The sequence below is a fragment of the Lagenorhynchus albirostris genome, chromosome 1 (assembly GCF_949774975.1).
Source record: "Lagenorhynchus albirostris chromosome 1, mLagAlb1.1, whole genome shotgun sequence".
In the NCBI taxonomy this organism is placed as follows: domain Eukaryota; kingdom Metazoa; phylum Chordata; class Mammalia; order Artiodactyla; family Delphinidae; genus Lagenorhynchus; species Lagenorhynchus albirostris.
Window position 1 is genome coordinate 134583847 of NC_083095.1, and position 20790 is coordinate 134604636.

A 20790-nucleotide genomic window follows, 5' to 3' on the forward strand; every position below is an offset into this window, starting at 1 on the left:
TTCACACAGTTGCTAGTGTCACTCAGCTCAATTATGTTTATTCCTATCTGTAATTCTAGTATCCTGACTAGGCCTTGAACAGAGTTATGTTTTAGATACATGTATGGTAACTGAATTTTGGTTAGATGTGGAGGTATTGTGAAAAGGTTAAGAAAATGGTCTCAATTATCTTCACTGATTTACATTTAAAATTAATGAATATATGTATTTTTTCCAATTATCTTGTCTTTTTTACTGGCTGTGATGTCACTAGAGAACAGTAACTTTTATAAAAACTTTATGAAGTGAAATGCTCCATACACTCTTAGTACCAAGACATTAAATGAAGTTTATTGGGGCTTGCCTGGTGGCGCAGTGGTTGCGAGTCTGCCTGCCGATGCAGGGGACATGGGTTCGTGCCTCAGTCTGGGAAGATCCCACATGCCATGGAGCGGCTGTGCCCGTGAGCCATGGCCGCTGAGCCTGCGCGTCCGGAGCCTATGCTCCGCAACGGGAGAGGCCACAACAGTGAGAGGCCTGCATACCGCAAAAAAAAAAAAAAAAAAAAAAAAATGAAGTTTACTGGCCTCTGCCAATGTTTTCTACTTTAGAGTAGCATATATTCTTCTATTCTGTCTCCATCATGGCATAAGGCAGAAATGAAACAAAAATAATATGTCTTGTAAATATGTGACTATTTTTCTCTACACAGGCTAATATTAAAAAAAACTTTCTGGTAACATTCTTTACATAGCACATGTATTAGTTTTGTTTATTTAACAAGGATGTTATTACTAATACTATGTTTTGTTATTTTAGGATTTTCATTAAGCAGACTCATTCCCTTTCTACAAATGAAAACCAAGTCAGTCATCTAAAATCTCAATTTCAAATCAAGAGGATTTAGTCTTCTGTTTTCATTAAAATGGAATTTATGGTGGTGTTCAAATGGGTTAGACTGGGCACAAAATGACAGAAGTAGATTTTTTTCTCAAAAATTTCTGCAGAATGCCTAGGAAATTCTCAGATTTGTAAACGTTTATTTTACATTCTTTGCATGTTCATTGTGTTAAGTTTGTAATATAAATTAGTGGCAAAACTCTTGCTGTTTGGCTTCTCTTACTAGGTTGAAAAGTTGTTTTATTTACCAATGATGCAGGTTTAAGCAAAGTTGAGAATTAATTACAGTAGTGAACTGGCCTTCTGGACCTCCTTCATTACTCTAGCTCACAGACTATTAATTATAACAATGTGTAGGGTGTCTGTTTTGAGATCTTAATTCCAAGCTTCCTTACTCTTTTTTATATTGCTACTTGGCATTTCAAGGCGTTTATTCCTTTGAAGCAGCCTTTAACAAGGCAAATTGTAGCTGCAGAAAGATTCTGCTTTGAAAGCACATTAAGGAAATCAATATTTTTTAAACATCTTGATTAAACTATCCTATCCTTGTCACTTGATAGAAGACAGCTCAGTATTGTAAAGAAAACAGTAAGGGTACATCTTCTCTTTTTGTGCTCATGTCAGCTTTTTCATGTGATCATTTTTCCAGTTTCACAAATAACTACAACAGTTGCCATTTCTAGGAATTATGTTTTTAGCTGAAACAGTAACTTTTTCTTTAATGCCTGCTTTTAAGACAAGCCTTTCAAAACCATAATAAATTGTTTTAACTTTGGTTAAATTATCATCCCCCCCCCCCCGCCAACTTCCACAGAAATGTCAAAGCCTCTGAGAGGCAGGGCCAATAACTTTTGTTTTCATCAGTACTACTCCTTCAATTGGTTCAACTTCTTCCCTTTCTATTTTGCACCAGGGTTACAATCTTGTGGCCAAATGAATTTACTGTTCCTAACAAGCTCCAAAGTCTCAGCTATAAAAAGGAGCCATATATTAACCTCGAATACTGTATGAAATGACCTTGCAGCAGACTCTCCTTTGAGTAGTAATAAAACATTTTATGTATTAATTTGAAAAAAATAAAACAGTTCATTCAACCAGGTGCATTTTGTTCATATTTCCATTTTCAAAATCTTTTTTCCTCTACTGTTCAGTCAACTCTGGTTAATATCAAGGACAAAGAAAATTTACAAAGTATTTTCCTTATATGCTATGTAAGCATAACCAAGGGCTTAAATTTTGAGATATTCTCTACTTGATAATGGGTACCAATGTCAAATAATAGAAGAGTTAATAAATAAAAATGGCTAAATATTAATATTCACAGATTAAAAGTTCTATGGCAATCAAACTTTTCTTTGGACTTTCTTCAGGAACTAAGATTGAGTATAACCATAAATTAAAGAAACTTTTAAGTATTTTTATCATTTATATAAATAAACAAACAGCAAGAAAAAAAATCTTTTGAAGTAAAAATTGGTTTAAAAAAAGTGATTAAAAATAGAAAAGCAGGGCCTTCCCTGGTGCAGTGGTTGAGAGTCCGCCTGCCGATGCAGGGGACACGGGTTCGTGCCCCGGTCCGGGAAGATCCCACATGCCGCGGAATGGCTGGGCCCGTGAGCCATGGCCGCTGAGCCTGCGCGTCTGGAGCCTGTGCTCCACAAAAGGAGAAGCCACAACAGTGAGAGGCCCGCATACCGCAAAAAAAAAAAAAAAAAAAAAGCAGGAATGTTGTTAATATAGTTGATTTCACTTACCTTGCAAGTTTTCTTCTATCCCATTAAAACCACTATTACAAAAGTGCCATATATTATATCATACTGTATTAGAATATGCTAATACAGATGACCTGGAAAAAAACAAGTGCCTTAGGCAAGAATTATGTTAATTTCTGTCTTGTAAAACACTCTGGAGATAGGCAGTCCAAATCAGTAATGGTAGCACGTCAACAAAACTGTATGGCAACCTAGGATCATTCTGTGTGATCGCTTCCACAATAGAGCACTGCCTCTTCTGTAGAGTCTAAGATGGCTCACAATCATATACACTTCTAAGCAGAAGGATCGAAAAAAGGCAAAAAAAAAAAAAACAAAAAACCAGTCTGTTTTAAAGGACACATTATCATTTCCCTCACATTTCACCAGCCAGAACAGTCATACTTGCAAGGGAGACAAGGATGTAGTCTTTATTCTGGTGTGCATGTGCCTAGCTGAAAATCAAAGGTTTTATGACTGTGTGAAAAGGAAAGAATGGATATTGGGGGGGAAACTGGTTTTCTCTACACAGATTTCATTTTGATATTTACATAATGAGAAATTTAAACTTGAAAAACATTTTACTGGAACTATGCCAGGATTTGCTAACTAACAAATACCATTATTCTGGGTTTTCTTTTCTAAAGGATTCCTTCACTCACTCACTAAAAGCAATGAAGTACACAGCTATCTGAGTTTCCAAGGTATGTTTTATTGGTATAAAACCAAAATAAGGTGATGTAATTGTCTCATCTGCCAATTAGTTACATAGAAGTAGGTGAAAAAAAGAATTTTCTGTTGCAATTTCTTTATTGAGGGGAAAGGAAAATTTTTTTCCTTATAAGGTAATAAAATACTGATTAGTCTTGGCAATTTATTTGACTAAGCAACTTTAGAGTACTAAAACAAAAATAGTTCTTTAACATTTATCAAATAAGTAAAAAGTCAGCAATTTGTTACAGCTTCTGAAAAAAATGGTAAAATTGTAAAGCAGAGAAAAATTTCCCAAGCCATCTGTGTATTTTTCTCCTTTATTTAAGGGAGAAAAATATCTTCATGAGTCTGCTGAAAGATCATCTAACATTGCAGAGGTAGTCATGGAATGTCTTAAATCTCCTTTCTGTTGATGAATCCTTTTTCAGTCTTCCTATGCAGAAGACTATTTAAAGTCCTATCACACAGCAGCTACATATCTGGTGCAGTACAGCCATAATTGGTTCACTTGTGCCTGATGCAGAAGCTCTCAACTCCCGGTCTTGCATTACATCATGTACAAACTTGTCCTTCACCTAATATATTAAAAACTACCAAATAATCTTCAGAATGTCAAAGCTACAAAACAGATACATAGAAAGTTTTTTGTTTGTAATATACATATCCCAAGTTTCCATTTTCTGGAAAAGACAGAGCCCAAAAGTTATACATTGTGAAAGCCACTTTACAGGTGGCTTTATTTAGATGACCCAAGATGAATTAGTGCCATTATTGTTGTATAGCTGTGAAATAGATCATCATCCTTTACCTCATTACATTTCTTCAATATAAAGTTTCCAGTGACTATGCGATCACATCCAATTTCTCCATTTCCAAAGAAGCCAAATAAAGGAACACTAGGAAAAAACTTTCTAAATGCATCAGCCTCCACATTCCCCTTGTCTCTATAATACTGAAAGCCCCTACCAACACACGCAAACATGAAGCCAATGGTATTCTGCTCTGGAATGTTGGCTGCTTTGAGGCGCTGCATCGCAGCCTCAGCAGTCTTCTCGTCATTGACATCCTCATTGAGAAGCACTGTGGCACTCTGGATACGATGTCCGCTAAATGATAGTCCAACCACACCGGTGGCATCAATATCCAGAGGGTTCCTAGAAAATTAAATTAGAAAAGTGGCAATATATCATGAAACACCATTCAAATTTACAGTATAAAAGAAAAATCCTCCTGATTCATTGGTTGGGAAGTGCTGCCTTAGTCTACAGTTAGTCTGAGGCTCTCTCTCCCTGATCAGAGGGACTGTACTAAGGGTTAAAAATTAAACTACTGAAATTAATATATTAAAAGAATGCAGAAGGCAGATCTACGGAGAAGAAAGCAACCATTTCCTCAGTCACAGATACAAAAGGGCAAATGCATCATCTCCACAAAGATTTCTAAAATCCAACCTGAGTTTTAGAAGGGTACAGAGTATTCTTACCTTTCTCACTTCCCTGAAAAAGGAATCTTACAGTTTTATGCATATATACTATGATATGTATTAAAGCTTTTGGTATTATTTACCTCTTTGGTATCTTTTCTCCCCTACCTCAGCTGTCAAATTCTAAAAGAGGTGTATTAAATATTCAATCATGGAGGATAATTTTATTAAGAACCCATAATTCCAGAAGTTTTAAGCTCTATACTGTTTGGTCCATAAAGGAATAGACTATATTGCTGTGTCTTATTTATTGCTTTGACCTGATAATTTAGCTTAATCTGAAGGTAAAATCATACATTTTCTTTTTGTTTCTATTTGCCTGGTATTTTTTTTTAATGAAATATTTTATGGTTACTACAGAAAATAAAAATAAAATGCCAATAAAGTTGTAAAGCATAATACAGTGAACACCCATCGGGGGAAAACCAAGTAAGTACCTAACATTTCTATCAGAGTTTACGAAATGGGCAGGATTCACTGGGTTAACAAGAAACTAAGACTTAAAAAGCTTAAGCGCTGAGCAACTTAAGGCTAACTAGTGGCAAAACCAGTTTCTGAGGGGCAGAATCCATCTTCTGAAGTCTGCTGCTGTTCCTTTAACCTTATTACATTTCCTCTTTGGTATACAACTGCAACACGAGTCTCCTGCCTAAAAAAAATTATTCACCTTTTTTTGGAGGGAGCGGGGCTCCTATCTGGACACCATTAACATGGAGCACTGATTTACTCAATGGCTTCCCTTACTCCATGACACAATGTAAAGACCACGTTAAAATTAATGTGTCATGTAAGAGGTAATGATTGTTGAGGGTATATTTCCAATATTAGGTATAAAGAGTAGATTATATACAGACAGCCATGCTAACAGGCTAGCACCTCAGTTATATGTCTGAGTGAGCTGCATTTCAAAAATCAACTGTATGTTAAATTGCCATTGCCCTATCTGTATATAATTTCAAAGTAAAAGCAAAGACAATAAGGAAAATTAGGCAAAAGGAGAAATAACCCACAGATAGCTAACAAGAATCAGGTATACTTATGCATGAAATCCAGTGCTTAGAGTTCAGTGCAGTTGGCTTTCCTCCCTTCTTCCTCAGGTTCCAGGGAACTCAACTTAGCTACCTGCTTTCCCTGATCCATCAGTGCTGACTACCAGGAGGGAGATGATGACTGGGACGATTTAAGCTGCTCTTAATGATACTGATCTCTAACAGTGTGTCTCCATGTCACCACTCTAGGATCCAAATACTAAACACAAATATAGAGAGAAACAAATAATAGTGCTTGCAGGAAACATCTGGAGGATGGGGGTGGGGGGGGTGTCTCATTTTCTTGCTTTTGGAAACAGCTGATATTTATGTCCACTTAATTAGCTCAAACTCAAAATACTACATACTTTCATTGGAAATGGAAAAGTAGTAATGGTTTAAGATAGAAGAGCAAATATTTTTTATCTTTGAAAACAAAAGCCCTAATAATAAAATGAAAGATGCATCATTTTTGAGCTTGAAAAAGCCTTTCAAAAGATCTAGTACAGTATTTCCAATAACATGTGCCAAGTAATATTGCTATATGTGGAATCTAAAAAAATGGTACAAATGAACTTATGTACAAAACAGAAATAGAGCCACAAATGTAGAAAACAAACTTACTGTTACCAAGGGGGAAGCGGGGGCGGGGGGATAAATTGGGAGATTGGAACTGGCATATACACGCTACTATATACAATGTAGATAATAAGGACCTACTGTATAGCACAGGGAACTCTACTCAATACTCTGTAATGACCTATATGGGAAAAGAATCTAAAAAAGAGTAGATATATGTATATGTATAACTGATTCACTTTGCTCTACAGCAGAAACTAACACAATATTCTAAATCAATTATACTCTAATAAAGATGTTAAAAAAAAAAGATCTAGTACAGTATTTCCAAAAATGTGTGCCAAGTAATACCAGTCAGCCTGCAAGATGCTCCATGGACAAAAGGTTTTGTGGCCAAACAGATTTAAGAAGGGCCACAGGTAATAATATTCCCCCTCCCTCTAAAAGATCCAAAGTACTGAGCACAGTATTAGAGGCTCTGAGAAGTTTTACCATAAAGATGTACTGTTGAACCACGCATTTCCTTTAGAGGAGGAAAACAGAGCCAGAGAGGAAGTGACATACATATGAACCATACGAAGTCCCCTGCGTACGAACAAGTCCCCTACATACGAACAAGTTCCGTTCCGAGAGCATGTTCTTAAGTCCAATTTGTTAGTTAAGTCCAACAAAGTTAGCTGAGGTACCCACCTAACACAATCGGCTATATAGTACTGTACTGTAATAGGTTTATAATACTTTTCACACAAATAATACATAAAAAACAAACAAAAAATAAAACATTTCTAATCTTACAGTACAGTACCTTGAAAAGTACAGTAGTACAGTACAACAGCTGGCATACTGGGGCTAGCATCCAGTGAACAGGCAAGAACAGATACTGACTGGAGGAGGAAGAGGAGGTGGGAGATGGTAGAGCTGAAGGATCGGATCGCTCTAGGAGATGGAGGGAAGCTGCAATTTCACTCACGCCTGACGCTAATGGCACAGGTTCTGGTTCCTTGCTGGATTCAGTTCTATCTACCGTCTTGAAAAAGTGATGTCTGGGTAGTAGCTCTTTTTTTCTCGTCACAGATGACACGGTAGCACTGGATGGCATTCTGAACAGTTGCTACAACCTTTGTGTACCATTTTACGTCCGGGTCCTATGCCTCAAAAAGTTAACAGTGCCTCCTCAAATAAAGAAAATCCCTTCGCCATTTCCTGTGTCGTGAATCTCTTCGGTTCTTCAGTTACTTCCTCCTCTTGTTTCTCTGTGTCCTTTCTCTGGGCCCCCAATTCCATCAGGTCTTCATTAGTAAGCTCCTCATGTTGCACAGCAAGGAGTTCAATGAAGTCGTCCTCTTGCAGACCTAGCTCCAGCTTCTCGCTGAGGGTCACTAAGTTGCTGAAGACCTCTTTGGATTCCTCATCCACCTTCTCAAGTCCACAAAAGTCATGAACAAAGGTTCTTCCAAACCCCATTCATGGTGACGGCCGTAACCTCACACCAAGCAAGGTCAATGTTTCTCATGGCCTTGTATATGTTATAGTCCTCCCAAAACTGTCACAAGGTTGTTCCTGATTTGTCACTTGCCTTTACTGCCTGACGAAAAGTGTGACATAAATAATATTTCTTGAAAGTCATTATAACTCCCTGGTCCATAGGTTGGATGAGAGACATTGTATTCAGTGGCAGATGCACTACTCTGACGTGGGATGAAAGCTGTCTGTGAATGGGGGGGTGGCCCAGAGCACTGTCAAGCAGCAAAGGAATGCTGAACGGGACGTCCTTCTCCAAGCAGTATTTCTCTACCTTCAGGATAAAGTGGTGGACAAACCTGTCCTGGAAAATGGCCTATGTAATCCAGGCTTTGGGGTTACTCTTCCACACAACAGGAAGAGAGCCCCTGGCTATGTTTTTAAGGGCTCTTGGGTTCTCTGAATGATAAACTAAGAGAGTCTTCAGTTTCGTATCGCTGGAAACACTGCCACCAAACAACAGAGTTAGCTTATGCTTTGCTGTTTAGAGCCTGGCATCAACTTTTCCTCTTTACTGATGTAACTTCGGTCTGGCATCCTCTTCCAGTACAGTCTCATCCACATTAAAAACCTGCTCAGGTAAATACGTGCCTTCATCAGTAATTTCTCGAAGCATTTCAGGAAATTCCCGGGCAGCTACCATATCTTCACTTGCTACCTCACCACTTACTTTTACATCATGAGGTTGACTCTAGTCTTGCACCAATGAAGCCAGCCGTGGCTGGCATTAAAAGATGTGCCCTCTGATTCTTTGCCATGTTTCTTCTTCAAGTCTTCATAAAGGCTCTTAGCTCTCTCTTGAATCAGCATTAAGCTGAGCGGGACTCGACACTGAGGCTGATCCTGCATCCACACACTGAGATGCTTCTCCATCTCCTCCATCACTTTTCCACACTTCTTCAATAATATTGTCAACATCACCGGCACAGCAGACTTCACATGTTCTTGTCCTTGTTCTTTAGAATCGTGCCAATGGTTGAACGATTCATGTGATGATAATGAGCGACGTCTACCATCTTTTTGCCTCGCTCCACTCTCTCAGTTCTTTTCGCTTGGCGTTTCTTAGCACTATCAGCTACATCACCGCTGCTTTTATGCTTGCTTCCGGACATCCTGGGCTTTAATTAAAGATACTGTACTACTGTACTCTATACAGTACTGTACAGTACACAAAAGCATAACCACCTGTAGAGGATGCACGCATGTGACAATGTATGCCAGTCACGTGAACTAATTTACATGATTGGACATGCAAACGCACAGAAGTTTTGCAACTTGAAGGTTCGTTATGTAGGGGACTTACTGTATTGCAGTTACTGAGTACAGAGCTGTCAAGGGAGCTCAGTAGACAATGTTGAAAGTCAATTTTGAGGAGAGTATAAGTCCAACTAAGTTCTTAAAGGATAACATATATAAATTTCATTCTTCAAAGATAAGCAGAATTACATTGTGTGAGCCCCGCAACCTATGTCTATTGCAAAACGGAATTAACTATTAGCAATTCTTTAAGCATGTTTTTTAAAAACCCAAACACTTCCCATGAGAACATTTCCCACGATGTGCAGAAGAAATCAGAAGCACATCAGACATACTTTTCAGAGGTCAGCGATGCCAGGTTGTCCACCTGGCCTCCAGCCAAGATGACATTCATATCACTGAAAGTGCTCACTACATGCTGCAGATAATTATTGGCTCCCACTTTACAACAATTATAGCCAAATACAAGGACCACACGAAGCTCAGGGTTATCTAAAAGACCTGCAGAGAAATGAAAAGAAACAATTAAAGATAGCCTTAAAAAGAAATCCTTAAAAAGGAATTCTTCATTTTATTATTTTGCAAAATGAAATGTTACTGCTAATGTCCTGTAAGCCTAGTTAAGTGCAGTTTAAGCTGTCAAGTCCTCCATTTTTTTTTTGCAAACTTTAACATTACTCAAAATCTTTGCTGTAATTAATTTTTCATCATTAAGAATACTAAATGGCTATTTGAAAATAATACAATCAACACTCAACACAAATAAGGAAGCAGCTATGTAACTGAGCAGCACCCTTGGTGGGCCTTGGTGCCATTCCACACAGCCACCACCTGGAATGGAAGGGAACACTGGTTTACAAAGGACAGAGTTAGACGCAGTGGGAATTTAAACATCCAGAGAAAATGGACAGAAACAGCACTAACCACCTGTAGTGGGTTGAATGTGGTCTCCCAAAGACATATCCACACCAAATCCCTGGAAAGAAGAATGTGACCTAACTTTGAAAAGAAAAAGGGTCTTTGCAGATGTAATTAAATCTTGAGATGAGATCATCTGGATTATCCATAGGCCCTAAATACTATACAAGTATCCTTATAAGAGAAATAGAGACAGACAGAAGAGGCAATGTGACCACAGAAGCAGAAACTAGAATGATGCAGCCATAAGGAATGTCGATGGCATCAGAAGGTGGAAGAGACAAGAGATTCACCCCTAGAGCATCCAGAGGGAATGCAGCCACATCAACACCCGGATTCCAAACTTCTGGCCTTCTGTACTGTGATAGAATAAATGTTTTAAGCCACTAAAGTTTGTGCTAATTTGTTACAGCAGCCTCGGGAAACTAATACACCATTAAAATACAGGCCTTATCCATATATTCCAAGAAAGGGAGTGGGAGTGAAGGTGGTTTAACCATTGGAAACTCATTCCAAAGCAGGGAAATATTCAATTCTGCAGCATATGGATGAAAAGCAGCTACCACTAGAGGGCAGCATAGTCTATCAGGAGGCAGGCAGTACTCATGCTCTCCCCTACAAGCTCCCAGGCTTTTCACATGTGCCTCTTGCACCTTGTTTATACACTATCAACTTGAAATTTGCCAAAGAGGTGGCTCTGGGACACAAAAAAGAAAAAAAATCAAACACCTCACTCACATTTGAGTTTCCACTGACTCAGCCACATGACTTCCATCTTCACAGACGTAAGGGTAAATAAAGGTTGCCAGAAATAAGGCTCACTTAATAAGGAAACGGGGTGGAGCAGAGGTGAGTGACCAATTCCTAACACCGAATAATGATTTATCTAGGGAGACTGCCTCTGGTCCATTTCTAATTCTCTATACAGTACATCACTGATTTGGAGAGTAAGAAGGATATTAGTACAAACCAGTACTTTCAAGATACCACATACCCCAAACCATTACTAAAAGGTCTTTTTCTCCACACAGACCAGCCCAGCAAATTTTCAGATAATGTGTTTTTTTTTAGAATGAATTTTCAGAGTCAAAAGAGGCCCGTGGGATCAACAGTTTACGACTGTTTTACAAAGAAGGGCTGCTAATCCTAGAAAAGTGACTGGCCCAGGACGGCATCTTGGCAGACTCTAGACCCACATCTCCTGACTCTCAGTTTTAAGTTTTAGAAACCTAAAAACGTCTAAGTCTCTCCCTTTCCTGATTTCTAAGCTCTAGGTCCTCTTTTACAATTGCCTACTAAAATTTTCATCTGAATGTTCTATAGGCACCGCCCTTATTCATCCAACGCACACTGAGTGCTTTCAACATCCTCCTCCAGTGGTCTTGTTCTACAGCGGGACCACACACACACAAATCTAGAAACTAGACTCACTTCCCCCCACCCAACTTGGAGAACAAATCTGCCTTAGCCCAGGCTGGCTGCCTGACAGAGCAGACAGGTCTGTATCATGTACCAGAAGGAAGGTACAATTCAAACTCCCTGACACTAAAAATTGAGGCCTAAGATACACGAGCCTGAAAAGACGACTACCCAGCTCATTCTGAGGGAAATCCTGGCACTGCCTTCAGTCCTGCCTCTGTGGGGAAACAGGAGGGCCCTCTGCTCACTACCAGCATCTGAGGACTTTCAACTTCAGGAAAGCACGCTAGCCATATTCTCAGCTCCGATGTTTGTTGGGCAGATGACATACTCAACCAGCCCAACTATAAAAGGTGCAAGTTCCAGTTCACTGTTCCCTGAAATCCAGCATGAGATCTAAGTCACAGCAGACTGAGTGGCTGAAGAGCACATGGGCCATCCATTCCTTTGGCAGCTCTAAACATTTTTAGATTTTGCAGCGAGCTCAGTAACCAGATCTCATTGGTTTGGATCCTACAACTGCTTTTATTTTAAGGAGACATAGTTGGGGTGATGCCACTGGTGTTCATAGAGTGACATGGGGTAAGAAACAGCTTGAAAAACAAGCTACTTATTATAAGGGCATATGGATCCACTAGAATTTATCTCAGTTCTCAGAAAACTGGGAAGAGTTAATGCTTCTTCTGCCCTAGCTCAGCCAAACCTGTGGCCCACATCTAGCAAATGATGATGGTCTGTATCTCATGTACTACCCTCCATCCTGGCTGCACTATATTCCTCCTACACATGTCCCTCAACTCAGAATTCCTCCACTGATAGTCTATGTATCTTTGTATGCTGCCTTAAATTCATTTTCAAATAAGGCAGAATATAAATTCATTATAGCTGTGCTCAAGCTGGAGGGTTAAATAAAAGGAGAAAAATCAAATCTAGACACCCAGTGCAGCATCAGATTCAGGAAAGCCAGCTATGAAGAACTATTCCAAAGATTGGCTAGGACTGCTTGAAAAGGCTTTAGGTCTGCGTGTTCAGATTTCTACTCTTTTTAGGGAAGCCTCTCTGAAGACAGCTGTTTTATGGCCTGTTTGAAAGTGATGTAATCTAAATGCATGTAGAAAACCTACGTGAAAGATAATGTCTACTTGAAATGAGAGGCTAATACCATGAACAATTCATAGACAGAAGCTGTGTTCTCTCTTCCTCACAACCTTAGTTTTAGCATCACTTCCTTCCCTGTATCTTTATATCCATCTTTTTTACACTAAACATGTATAAATATGAAGTCAGCATGCTAGGGCATGACTTTTGGAGTCAGACCTGGGTCAGAACTCAGGCTCAACCCCTTGTAGCCATCTGACTGAGCAATTTACTAGACTTCTCCAAGTGCAGCTTCCTCCTCTAAAACTGGGGCAGGAGCAAGTCTCAAGAGAGGTTGTGATGATTAAATACGATAATGTCATAAAGAAGCATCCAAGCCTGCTCAGTGCCTGGCCCCCGTAAGGGTTCAATAGAGGAGAGCTATCAAAACATGTTCTGGCTAAACTGAGGGCCCCGACCACGAGTTACACAAGTTATCAAATAATGAAATGACACTCAAGATGCTATTTCCCCTTGAATCAAATGAATCTAAAGTAAACATCATATTTAGAGGGAAAATAAAGAAGCCATGCATCCTATCCTCCAAACCAGCTAGGGGTCACCTGTGCTGCTCTGGCTATCACGTAGTTGTCATGCTTTTTTGAGATGCACCTTATTCAAAAATCTCTCTGATATCGTTCAATGAGAAGCCGTGTCACTTTACGTACATGGTAGGGGATTGAAAAAAAGAGAAGCACCACACCAGTCAGCTCCATGAACATGAGCCTACGGCCCGGGGGCTCAGGGGCTGTATCCTGCCAGCACCATAACCTGGGAGCTGGCCCCCACCAGGCCCCTTACAGCTCTCTGCTAGTTCTCTGCTCTCTCCTAGCTCTTTGCTCCTGGAGCTGAGTGAAATCCACCACAAAGGGCAGGAAAGCCTAACAAAACACTGGCACCACCCTCCTTCTAAGTCACCTTCCTGCTTTAGAAGCTGCCCAGCTTTTTCAAGGGCTAGGCAGCTTCTAAAGCAGGACAAGTTCCGTCACTTAACTTTTAGCACCATTTTTCTCTGCTTTGCACCTGATCACTGACTGTGGCCCCCTCAAGATTCTCTATGAAATCTCCAGATAATTTAAAAACCTAATCCCTCAAATTTTTTTTGGACTCTGACTTAACAAATAATTAAAATTTAGTTTTTACACCTCTCAGTTGTTGGCAGAGTAGTCATCAGAAGACCAAAATGAAGTAAGCAGGAAGGACCCGAACAACAACCATTAATTACCTGATATTCCTAAATTTGTATCTGTGGTCGAGACCATTCTCCTGAGCTCCAGACCCACATATTCAACTGTCTAATCAATGTCCCCATCTCAAATTCAATGTGTCCAACCCAGAACTGATCATCTGACTCCTCCAACCTGCGCCCCCGTCTATTCCTTACCTCAAGGAGAAGGTACTGCGCACCTGCCCTGGCAGAAACCTCGGTGACAACACTGCCATGGTCCTCATTCTCACCCCACAACGTTTTAACCCATCACCTCACCCTGTGGACTCACGTGGGAACTTCATCTTGAATCCGCCCATGTCTCTACAACACCACTGCAATAGCCACAACAGCCCCCGTTCTCCCTGCCTCCCCTCTTGTGTTCCTCCAAAGCCATCACACCACAGCCAGAGGGGCATTTTCCAAACACCCATCAGTTGTGCCACTCCTTAGTTTAGAATTCCGGCTTCGGCTTCCGCTGCCCTTGGACACGTCAAGATCCTCAGTGCTGAGCGGCCCCACCCTGCATCCCAGCTCTACCTCACACCACACCCCTCTTCACACCCACCACTCTCCAGATACGCTGGAACTCCTTACATTTCCTATGAGCCGGTGAATCCACAGCACCTAAATCCTGAAGGTGACGTGCCAGGCCCTTTCTATGTCCTGTCCTTTCATCTATTTTTGTCAGTAAGCTGGAAAGAAGGTACAGTACTCCTACGATACTCTTCCTGACTCCACATCTGAGGGACCTCTCCCCACTCTAGTTCACTTCTACCCAGCGCTCTGCCCAAATGTCACTTTCCCAACACCCCAGAGTGGATTAAGTCCATGATTACGCTTCCTAGCACCTCTTCTACTTGGTAACACTTACACATCTGTGGTACTGTATTCAAAGTCGGCCTGGCCTGCTAGACTGGAAGCTCCAAGAGGCAGGACAGTGTGTCTCCAACAAGCATCTCCAGAGCCCCACACATACAGGGACTGGCATATGACATGCACGTGAACAATTTTTGAATGAATGGACATTGGCTTTTATGGCACTTAGGGAACAGAGGTATTTTTGCCTTTACTCCTTAAGAATTAAGTGCTAGCCCACATACACATACACACACACACATATATATATATATATATTTTTTTTTTCATTCCAGAGACTATTTTTAACACAGGATACCATTCAGACTTTAAAACAACCTATGCCTTGTTTAAGAAATGCACCAGTTTGGTAAGTTCTTCAAAAAGAATATAAAAGAAAGTGTGCGTGTGTATGTATATATATAAATTTATACATACCGTGACAGTGGGTCCGATTACGACACTCCCTATACACAGGGTCTGGAAAAACTATAATATCACACACGAGGTCCCTGCGCACAGAGGCACTGCCTATTTCACAGGAGGCCGAGCTGCTTTGTTTGCTCACACACCACCTTCTAGTCAGAGTGGCCAAGTCTACAACGCAGGGGAAGACAGACCACAGCCCAGGGGCCAAATCCGGCATCCCTGCTTTTGTATAAAGTTTTATTGGAACAAAGCTGATTTTTTATGTACTGTCTATAGCTGCTTCTGCACTCCCAACGGCAGAGTTGAATAGATGCAACTGAGGCTGTATCACTGGCAAAACCTGTAATATTCACTATCTGGCCTTTACAGAGAAAGTGTGCCGAGCCTGAGGGACACTACCAGGAACGGGGTGCCTTCCACTGTCATGGAACATAGGTAAGAGTTGCTCCGGGTGTCTGGTTCAGGAGTGCAGGCTGGGACTCTGTGGAGAAGGCACGTCCCACAGGCTCCAAACACTCACTCCTTGCCCACCTCAGAGGCCTCCATCTTCTCGTCCACATAAAAGACAATGGTCCAATTTTAGAAGTGAAGAAAATAGTATGGAAAGAATAGAGATTATCATCTCAATCTAGGCAAAGCCTCAATTTCCAGAAGGCCACGAACAGGATGAAAATGATGCCTTGGAATAAGCCAGACTTGTTGACAGCAAACAGCTTAGGGAAAGGACACCAATAAAAACGCTTCACACAGCAGAAAAACGTGGGGCTCTTTTTCATTTCAGTTTTCTGATTCCTGTACTTATTTAGCACTATAATGCAAACAAGGTCTAAAACAAATCTAATAACTATTTTATCATAAAATAGATGGTTCCTTCCACTCAAGATTTTGGGTCTTTCTTGTAAATGGACAAAACTAGGCTTCTAGCTTCAAGCATACCATGAGGACCTCAATCATGGATCCCCCAGGTTGCTATAGGGCAGAGGGGAGCATGCCCAGGAGGCACCACACTTACTTCTGGACCCCAAAAGACAGTACAGAGGAGGCTTGGCAATATGACCTTCAGCAAAAGCACTGAGTCAAAGGCCAAACAAGCTTCTCTAACAAGTTAACCCCAATCAGTTCATCTGCAGAGGTAGATGCAAGGCCTTAACACTGCTTTGCTTGAATAATTAGTTTGTTGCTTACTATATTAAATTAAGCTTTCTTATCAGAGCTTAGAAACTGAGCTAACCCTTTACCTCTTCAAAATCACCTCATGGGGCTTCCCTGGTGGCGCAGTGGTTGAGAGTCCGCCTGCTGATGCAGGGGACACAGGTTCGTGCCCTGGTCCGGGAAGATCCCACATGCCACGGAGCGGCTGGGCCTGTGAGCCGTGGCTGCTGAGCCTGCGCATCCGGAGCCTGTGCTCCGCAACGGGAGAGGCCACAACAGTGAGAGGCCCGCGTACCGCAAAAAAAAAAAAAAATCACCTCATGCATGACCTGTCTACTCCAGCCAAGCTTCCTGCCTGATATATCCTACTAAACCGTTGTTGGATATACTCTGCCTTAACTTACACTATTTCTAAAACTTACCAAGTTCGTTACACTTATTCCCGTCTTTCTAATTAGTCAATATTGAACTAACCTGTATCTTTTAATTTTTGAAAAAACAAATGCTTATTACTAGCATAAAAGAGAAATAAAACCTTAAACTTTTCAGCTTCAAAAAACAAAATAGGGCAAAATGATAAGAAAATGTTTAAGGGCTTCCCTGGTGGTGCGGTGGTTGGGAATCCGCCTGCCAATTCAGGGGACACGGGTTCGAGCCCTGGTCCAGGAAGATCCCACATGCTGCGGAGCAACTAGGCCCGTGAGCCACAACTGCTAAGCCTGCGCTCTGGAGTCTGCGAGCCACAACTACTGAAACCCGCGCGCCTGGAGCCGGTGCTCCACAATGAGAGAGGCCACCGCAATGAGAAGCCTGCGCACCGCAATGAGAAGCCTGCGCACTGCAATGAAGTGTAGGCCCTGCTCGCCGCAACTAGAGAAAGCCCACGCGCAGCAACGAAGACCCAACACGGCCAAATAATTTTAAAAAAAATAGAAAATGTTCAAAGAGGAAGAAATCCTTCAAAATTCAGAATTAAATACAAGTAAGTTTATTATCAACAGAGTATTTATGGAAAATTCATCTCTGGTTCTCTCAGGCTTTAATGTAAGTAAAATAATTTAAAAAGTAAATCCATTCTACCAAAAACAATATTGCACTAGCCTCTGTTAATCACTAATTTGAATTATCCACATCTGCAGTAACGTGTACTTAATTCAGACTCTCTCAAAGTAACAAACAAAATCGATCAACAATACGGGCAATTAATGGTAAATAATAACAACTTACCTACTTCAGTGAGTTGATGCCTTTCTAGTGTTAATTTCTTTGGATCCATAATAAAATGAAAGGGTTTTATTTTTATTCCTTCAATTTGAGGAAATAACAGAGCAAAACCAGATTCTCCAATTTCTATTTCCTGAGGTGGATTGCTACTTGATCCCATTGGCGTCACTAGGAAAAAAGTTAAACAGTTTTGTGAACAGATTCAATAAAAACAGAAGTTTCATCTGGTGTAAATTACCCAGCCACACCTAGGTAACTTCAGTTTAGGTCACTAACATAATCAATAAGGTAACAGGCCACTATCTGAATAAGAGTTTCTCAGCTTTGAAATTTTTAGAGGTATAAGGTCATGATGCCTAAAATTTACTTTCAAATTGTTCAGAAAGAAATGTTTTCATAAACAAAGACAGAAAAAGCAAATGTTGCAAAATTTTTTACAACAGTGAATCTAGATGAAGGATATATGGGTGTTTATTGTACTATTCTATTATTCTTTTCCCTTTTCTATAGGTTTGAAGCTTTTCTAAATAAAAAGTTGGGGGAGGGTAGTAACTACATCTTCACAGCAATTCTACTTGTAAAATTTATCATAGAATATTTGACAATTATATACACTATATATGTTGTGTGTATGTAGAATTGAAATACACACACACATATATATATATAACTGTATTTGGAGATAAGGCCTTTAAATAAAGAGGCAATTAAGGTTAAATGAGGTCACAAGGGTCAGGCCCTAATCCAGTAAGATTGGTGTCCTTTCAAGAAGAGGAAGAAACATCAGAGATGAAGGCATACAGAGAAAAGAGAAAAAGCTATGTGAGGACCCAGTGAGAAGGCACGTGGCTGTATGTAAGCCAAAGAATGAAGCCTCAGAAGAAAGGAAAAATGCCAACACCTTGGACTTCCAGACTCCAGAAATGTGAGAAAATAAATTTCTGTTGTTTAAGCCATCCAGTCTATAGTATTTTGTTATGGCTGCCCTGGCAGACCAATACAAATACTGCAGATTACAAGTTCACTGAAAACTGTATTTTATATAAATATATAAATACATATTTTATGCACGCACATACATATACACACATATATACATATATCTATACTACACACCTATCTGTATCTATACTCTGTACTACATACCAAAAGTCTGGAAGGTTATGCATCATAAAATTAACAGAGTGGTTAACTCTACTTAAAGCTTAACGTAGCTTAACTTTTTTCTTTTTTGCTTTTCTAATTTTCCTTTACTTTTTTTTAAAAACAGTAAATGGCTCTTACTAGTATAAAAAAGAAACTCTTAAAAAAAAGTGTTAATAAGCCTTTTAGAAACCAAAGATAGAACAAAATGGAAAAAAAATTTTCAAAGAGAAAATTTCAGAATCTAATCAAACCCCACATAACATATTCTGAATTTAAAAACATGAAAATAAAATTTCAGAGTTTATTATCAGGCCCTCTTCTACAAAAAAATATCAAAACATAAAAGCAATTTTTTTTGTCCATAGCAGGCCTCAAGACAATCCGAATTAAAAGCCAATAGGCTTTGTTATAGAAATTGACAGGATGCTTCTAAAATATATGTGGAAATGCAAAGGACCTAGATAGCCAGAGCAATTTTTAAAAAGAAGGACATCAAGATCTATGGAAATCAATCTTTAAAAAGAACATCAAGACCTACAGTAATATGACTCTGGCTTAAGGATACACAAATAAATCAAAGGAACAGAATCAAATCCAGAAACAGACCCACAAACATACAGCCAATTATTTTTGACAAAGGTGCTGAGACAATTTAATGAGGAAGAGAAGTCTTCAACAAATGGCACTGGAATACCTAGATAAACATATGAAAAAAAATTAACCCTGAACCTACCTTATACCATACACAAAAATTAATTCAAGTTAAGTCACAGAATACTACTCTAGAATTTTTTTTAATGAATTACTCATATGCAAAATAACATGAGTCTCAAAAATATTATGTTGTTAAAAATATTTATGTTGAGTGAAAGAGCCAAGATAAAGAGAGTATATAACATGATTCCATTTATATTACATTCAACAACAGGCCAAACTAACCTATGGTCACTGAAACTGGAACTGGGGTTTCCTATGGAAGTAGGGAATGGCAGGAAGAGGGCATGAGGGAACTTCCTGGGGTGATGGAAACATACTAAATATTGACTAGCATGTCAGTTTCACCAGGATATGAATTTGTCAAAACTCATTAAACTGGGGCTTCCCCGGTGGCGCAGTGGTTGAGAGTCAGCCTGCCGACGCAGGGGATGCAGGTTCGTGCCCCGGTCCGGGAAGATCCCACATGCTGCGGAGTGGCCGGGCCCGTGAGCCATGGCCGCTGAGCCTGCGCGTCCAGAGCCTGTGCTCCACAACAGGAGAGGCCACAGCAGTGAGAGGCCCGCGTACCGCAAAACAAAAAAAAAACTCATTAAACTGTACACTCAGAATTGTGCATTTCACTGTAAGTAAAGTTTACCTCAATTAAGAAAGAAAATGATCTCTGTATATATAAAAATGAACAAATTCTCAAACTTGAAATTTTCCCAACCTAAAGAAGGAAGATGGGTTAGTAGCCAATGGCTATTTTAGAAATAATCACTAACTGTGGCCTAAGAAAAAGGAATCCAATCAACTGTCTTGGTGGAAGTTTTTCTGTGACATATGTGGAACAAAGAAAGTGCTCAGCTGTGGGAACAAGAATCAATAAGAAGGGTAAGGAGTAGGTCCAAGAAAACACAAGAGGACAGGTCCCGACTAAAGGGAGTTGGAATGATACTCACTCCCGACATGAAGATCGTTAAGAGAACTTAGAAAGATGACCAACTGCTCTGAAACATGGCAAACATGAGAGGAAGGCTTCAGGTAGACTGCCCACCCCTCACTATGGGGTCATGGAGGCAAGAGTGTTGCCCAGGTTGGCCTGCCCTCTCCTGTCCCTAACCCCCAGCTGAAATTTTAAAGAGGAGAACCTTAGTCATGCTTTGAGGACGCCACAGAGTGTAGGGTGGGGAGGTCTAACCAAATGATGTAAGAAATGAAAGCTATGTTTCTATAGAAGCATTTGTTAATAACTAATAATGGTAAAAACTAGATCACTCATTTAAGGAAAATTCGAAAGTTAAAAGAAAATCAGTCACTGCCGTCATTTTTTTTAATCCAATGAGAAACAAAATTTGTGGTGATGGGGCTGATATAATAGTATAGGGGTGG

At 40.0% G+C, this 20790-nt stretch overlaps 2 protein-coding genes across 10 annotated transcripts in view; one reads left to right on the forward strand and one right to left on the reverse strand.

The window, feature by feature from the left end:
* NRG4 (neuregulin 4) overlaps window positions 1–10500 on the forward strand; it is a 133921-nt gene extending 123421 nt beyond the window's left edge. For 4 of the 5 annotated variants that reach the window (XM_060154903.1, XM_060154885.1, XM_060154894.1 and 1 more), the window contains one exon: window positions 799–1978. The gene's annotated coding sequence lies outside the window, so the exon portion shown is untranslated. Of the gene's footprint in view, window positions 1–798; window positions 1979–10281 lie in introns of those variants that run through there. The other variant, XM_060154923.1, reaches the window with a different exon arrangement.
* The window catches only part of FBXO22 (F-box protein 22), a 30346-nt gene continuing 12878 nt past the window's right edge, over window positions 3323–20790 (reverse strand). For all 5 annotated transcript variants that reach the window (XM_060154850.1, XM_060154837.1, XM_060154844.1 and 2 more), the window contains exons 5-7: window positions 17560–17724; window positions 9548–9713; window positions 3323–4498 (exon numbers count right to left, since the gene is read on the reverse strand). In XM_060154850.1, coding sequence (XP_060010833.1) covers window positions 4081–4498; window positions 9548–9713; window positions 17560–17724 — 749 coding nt within the window. In that variant the 3' untranslated portion in view covers window positions 3323–4080. The remainder of the gene's footprint in view (window positions 4499–9547; window positions 9714–17559; window positions 17725–20790) is intronic.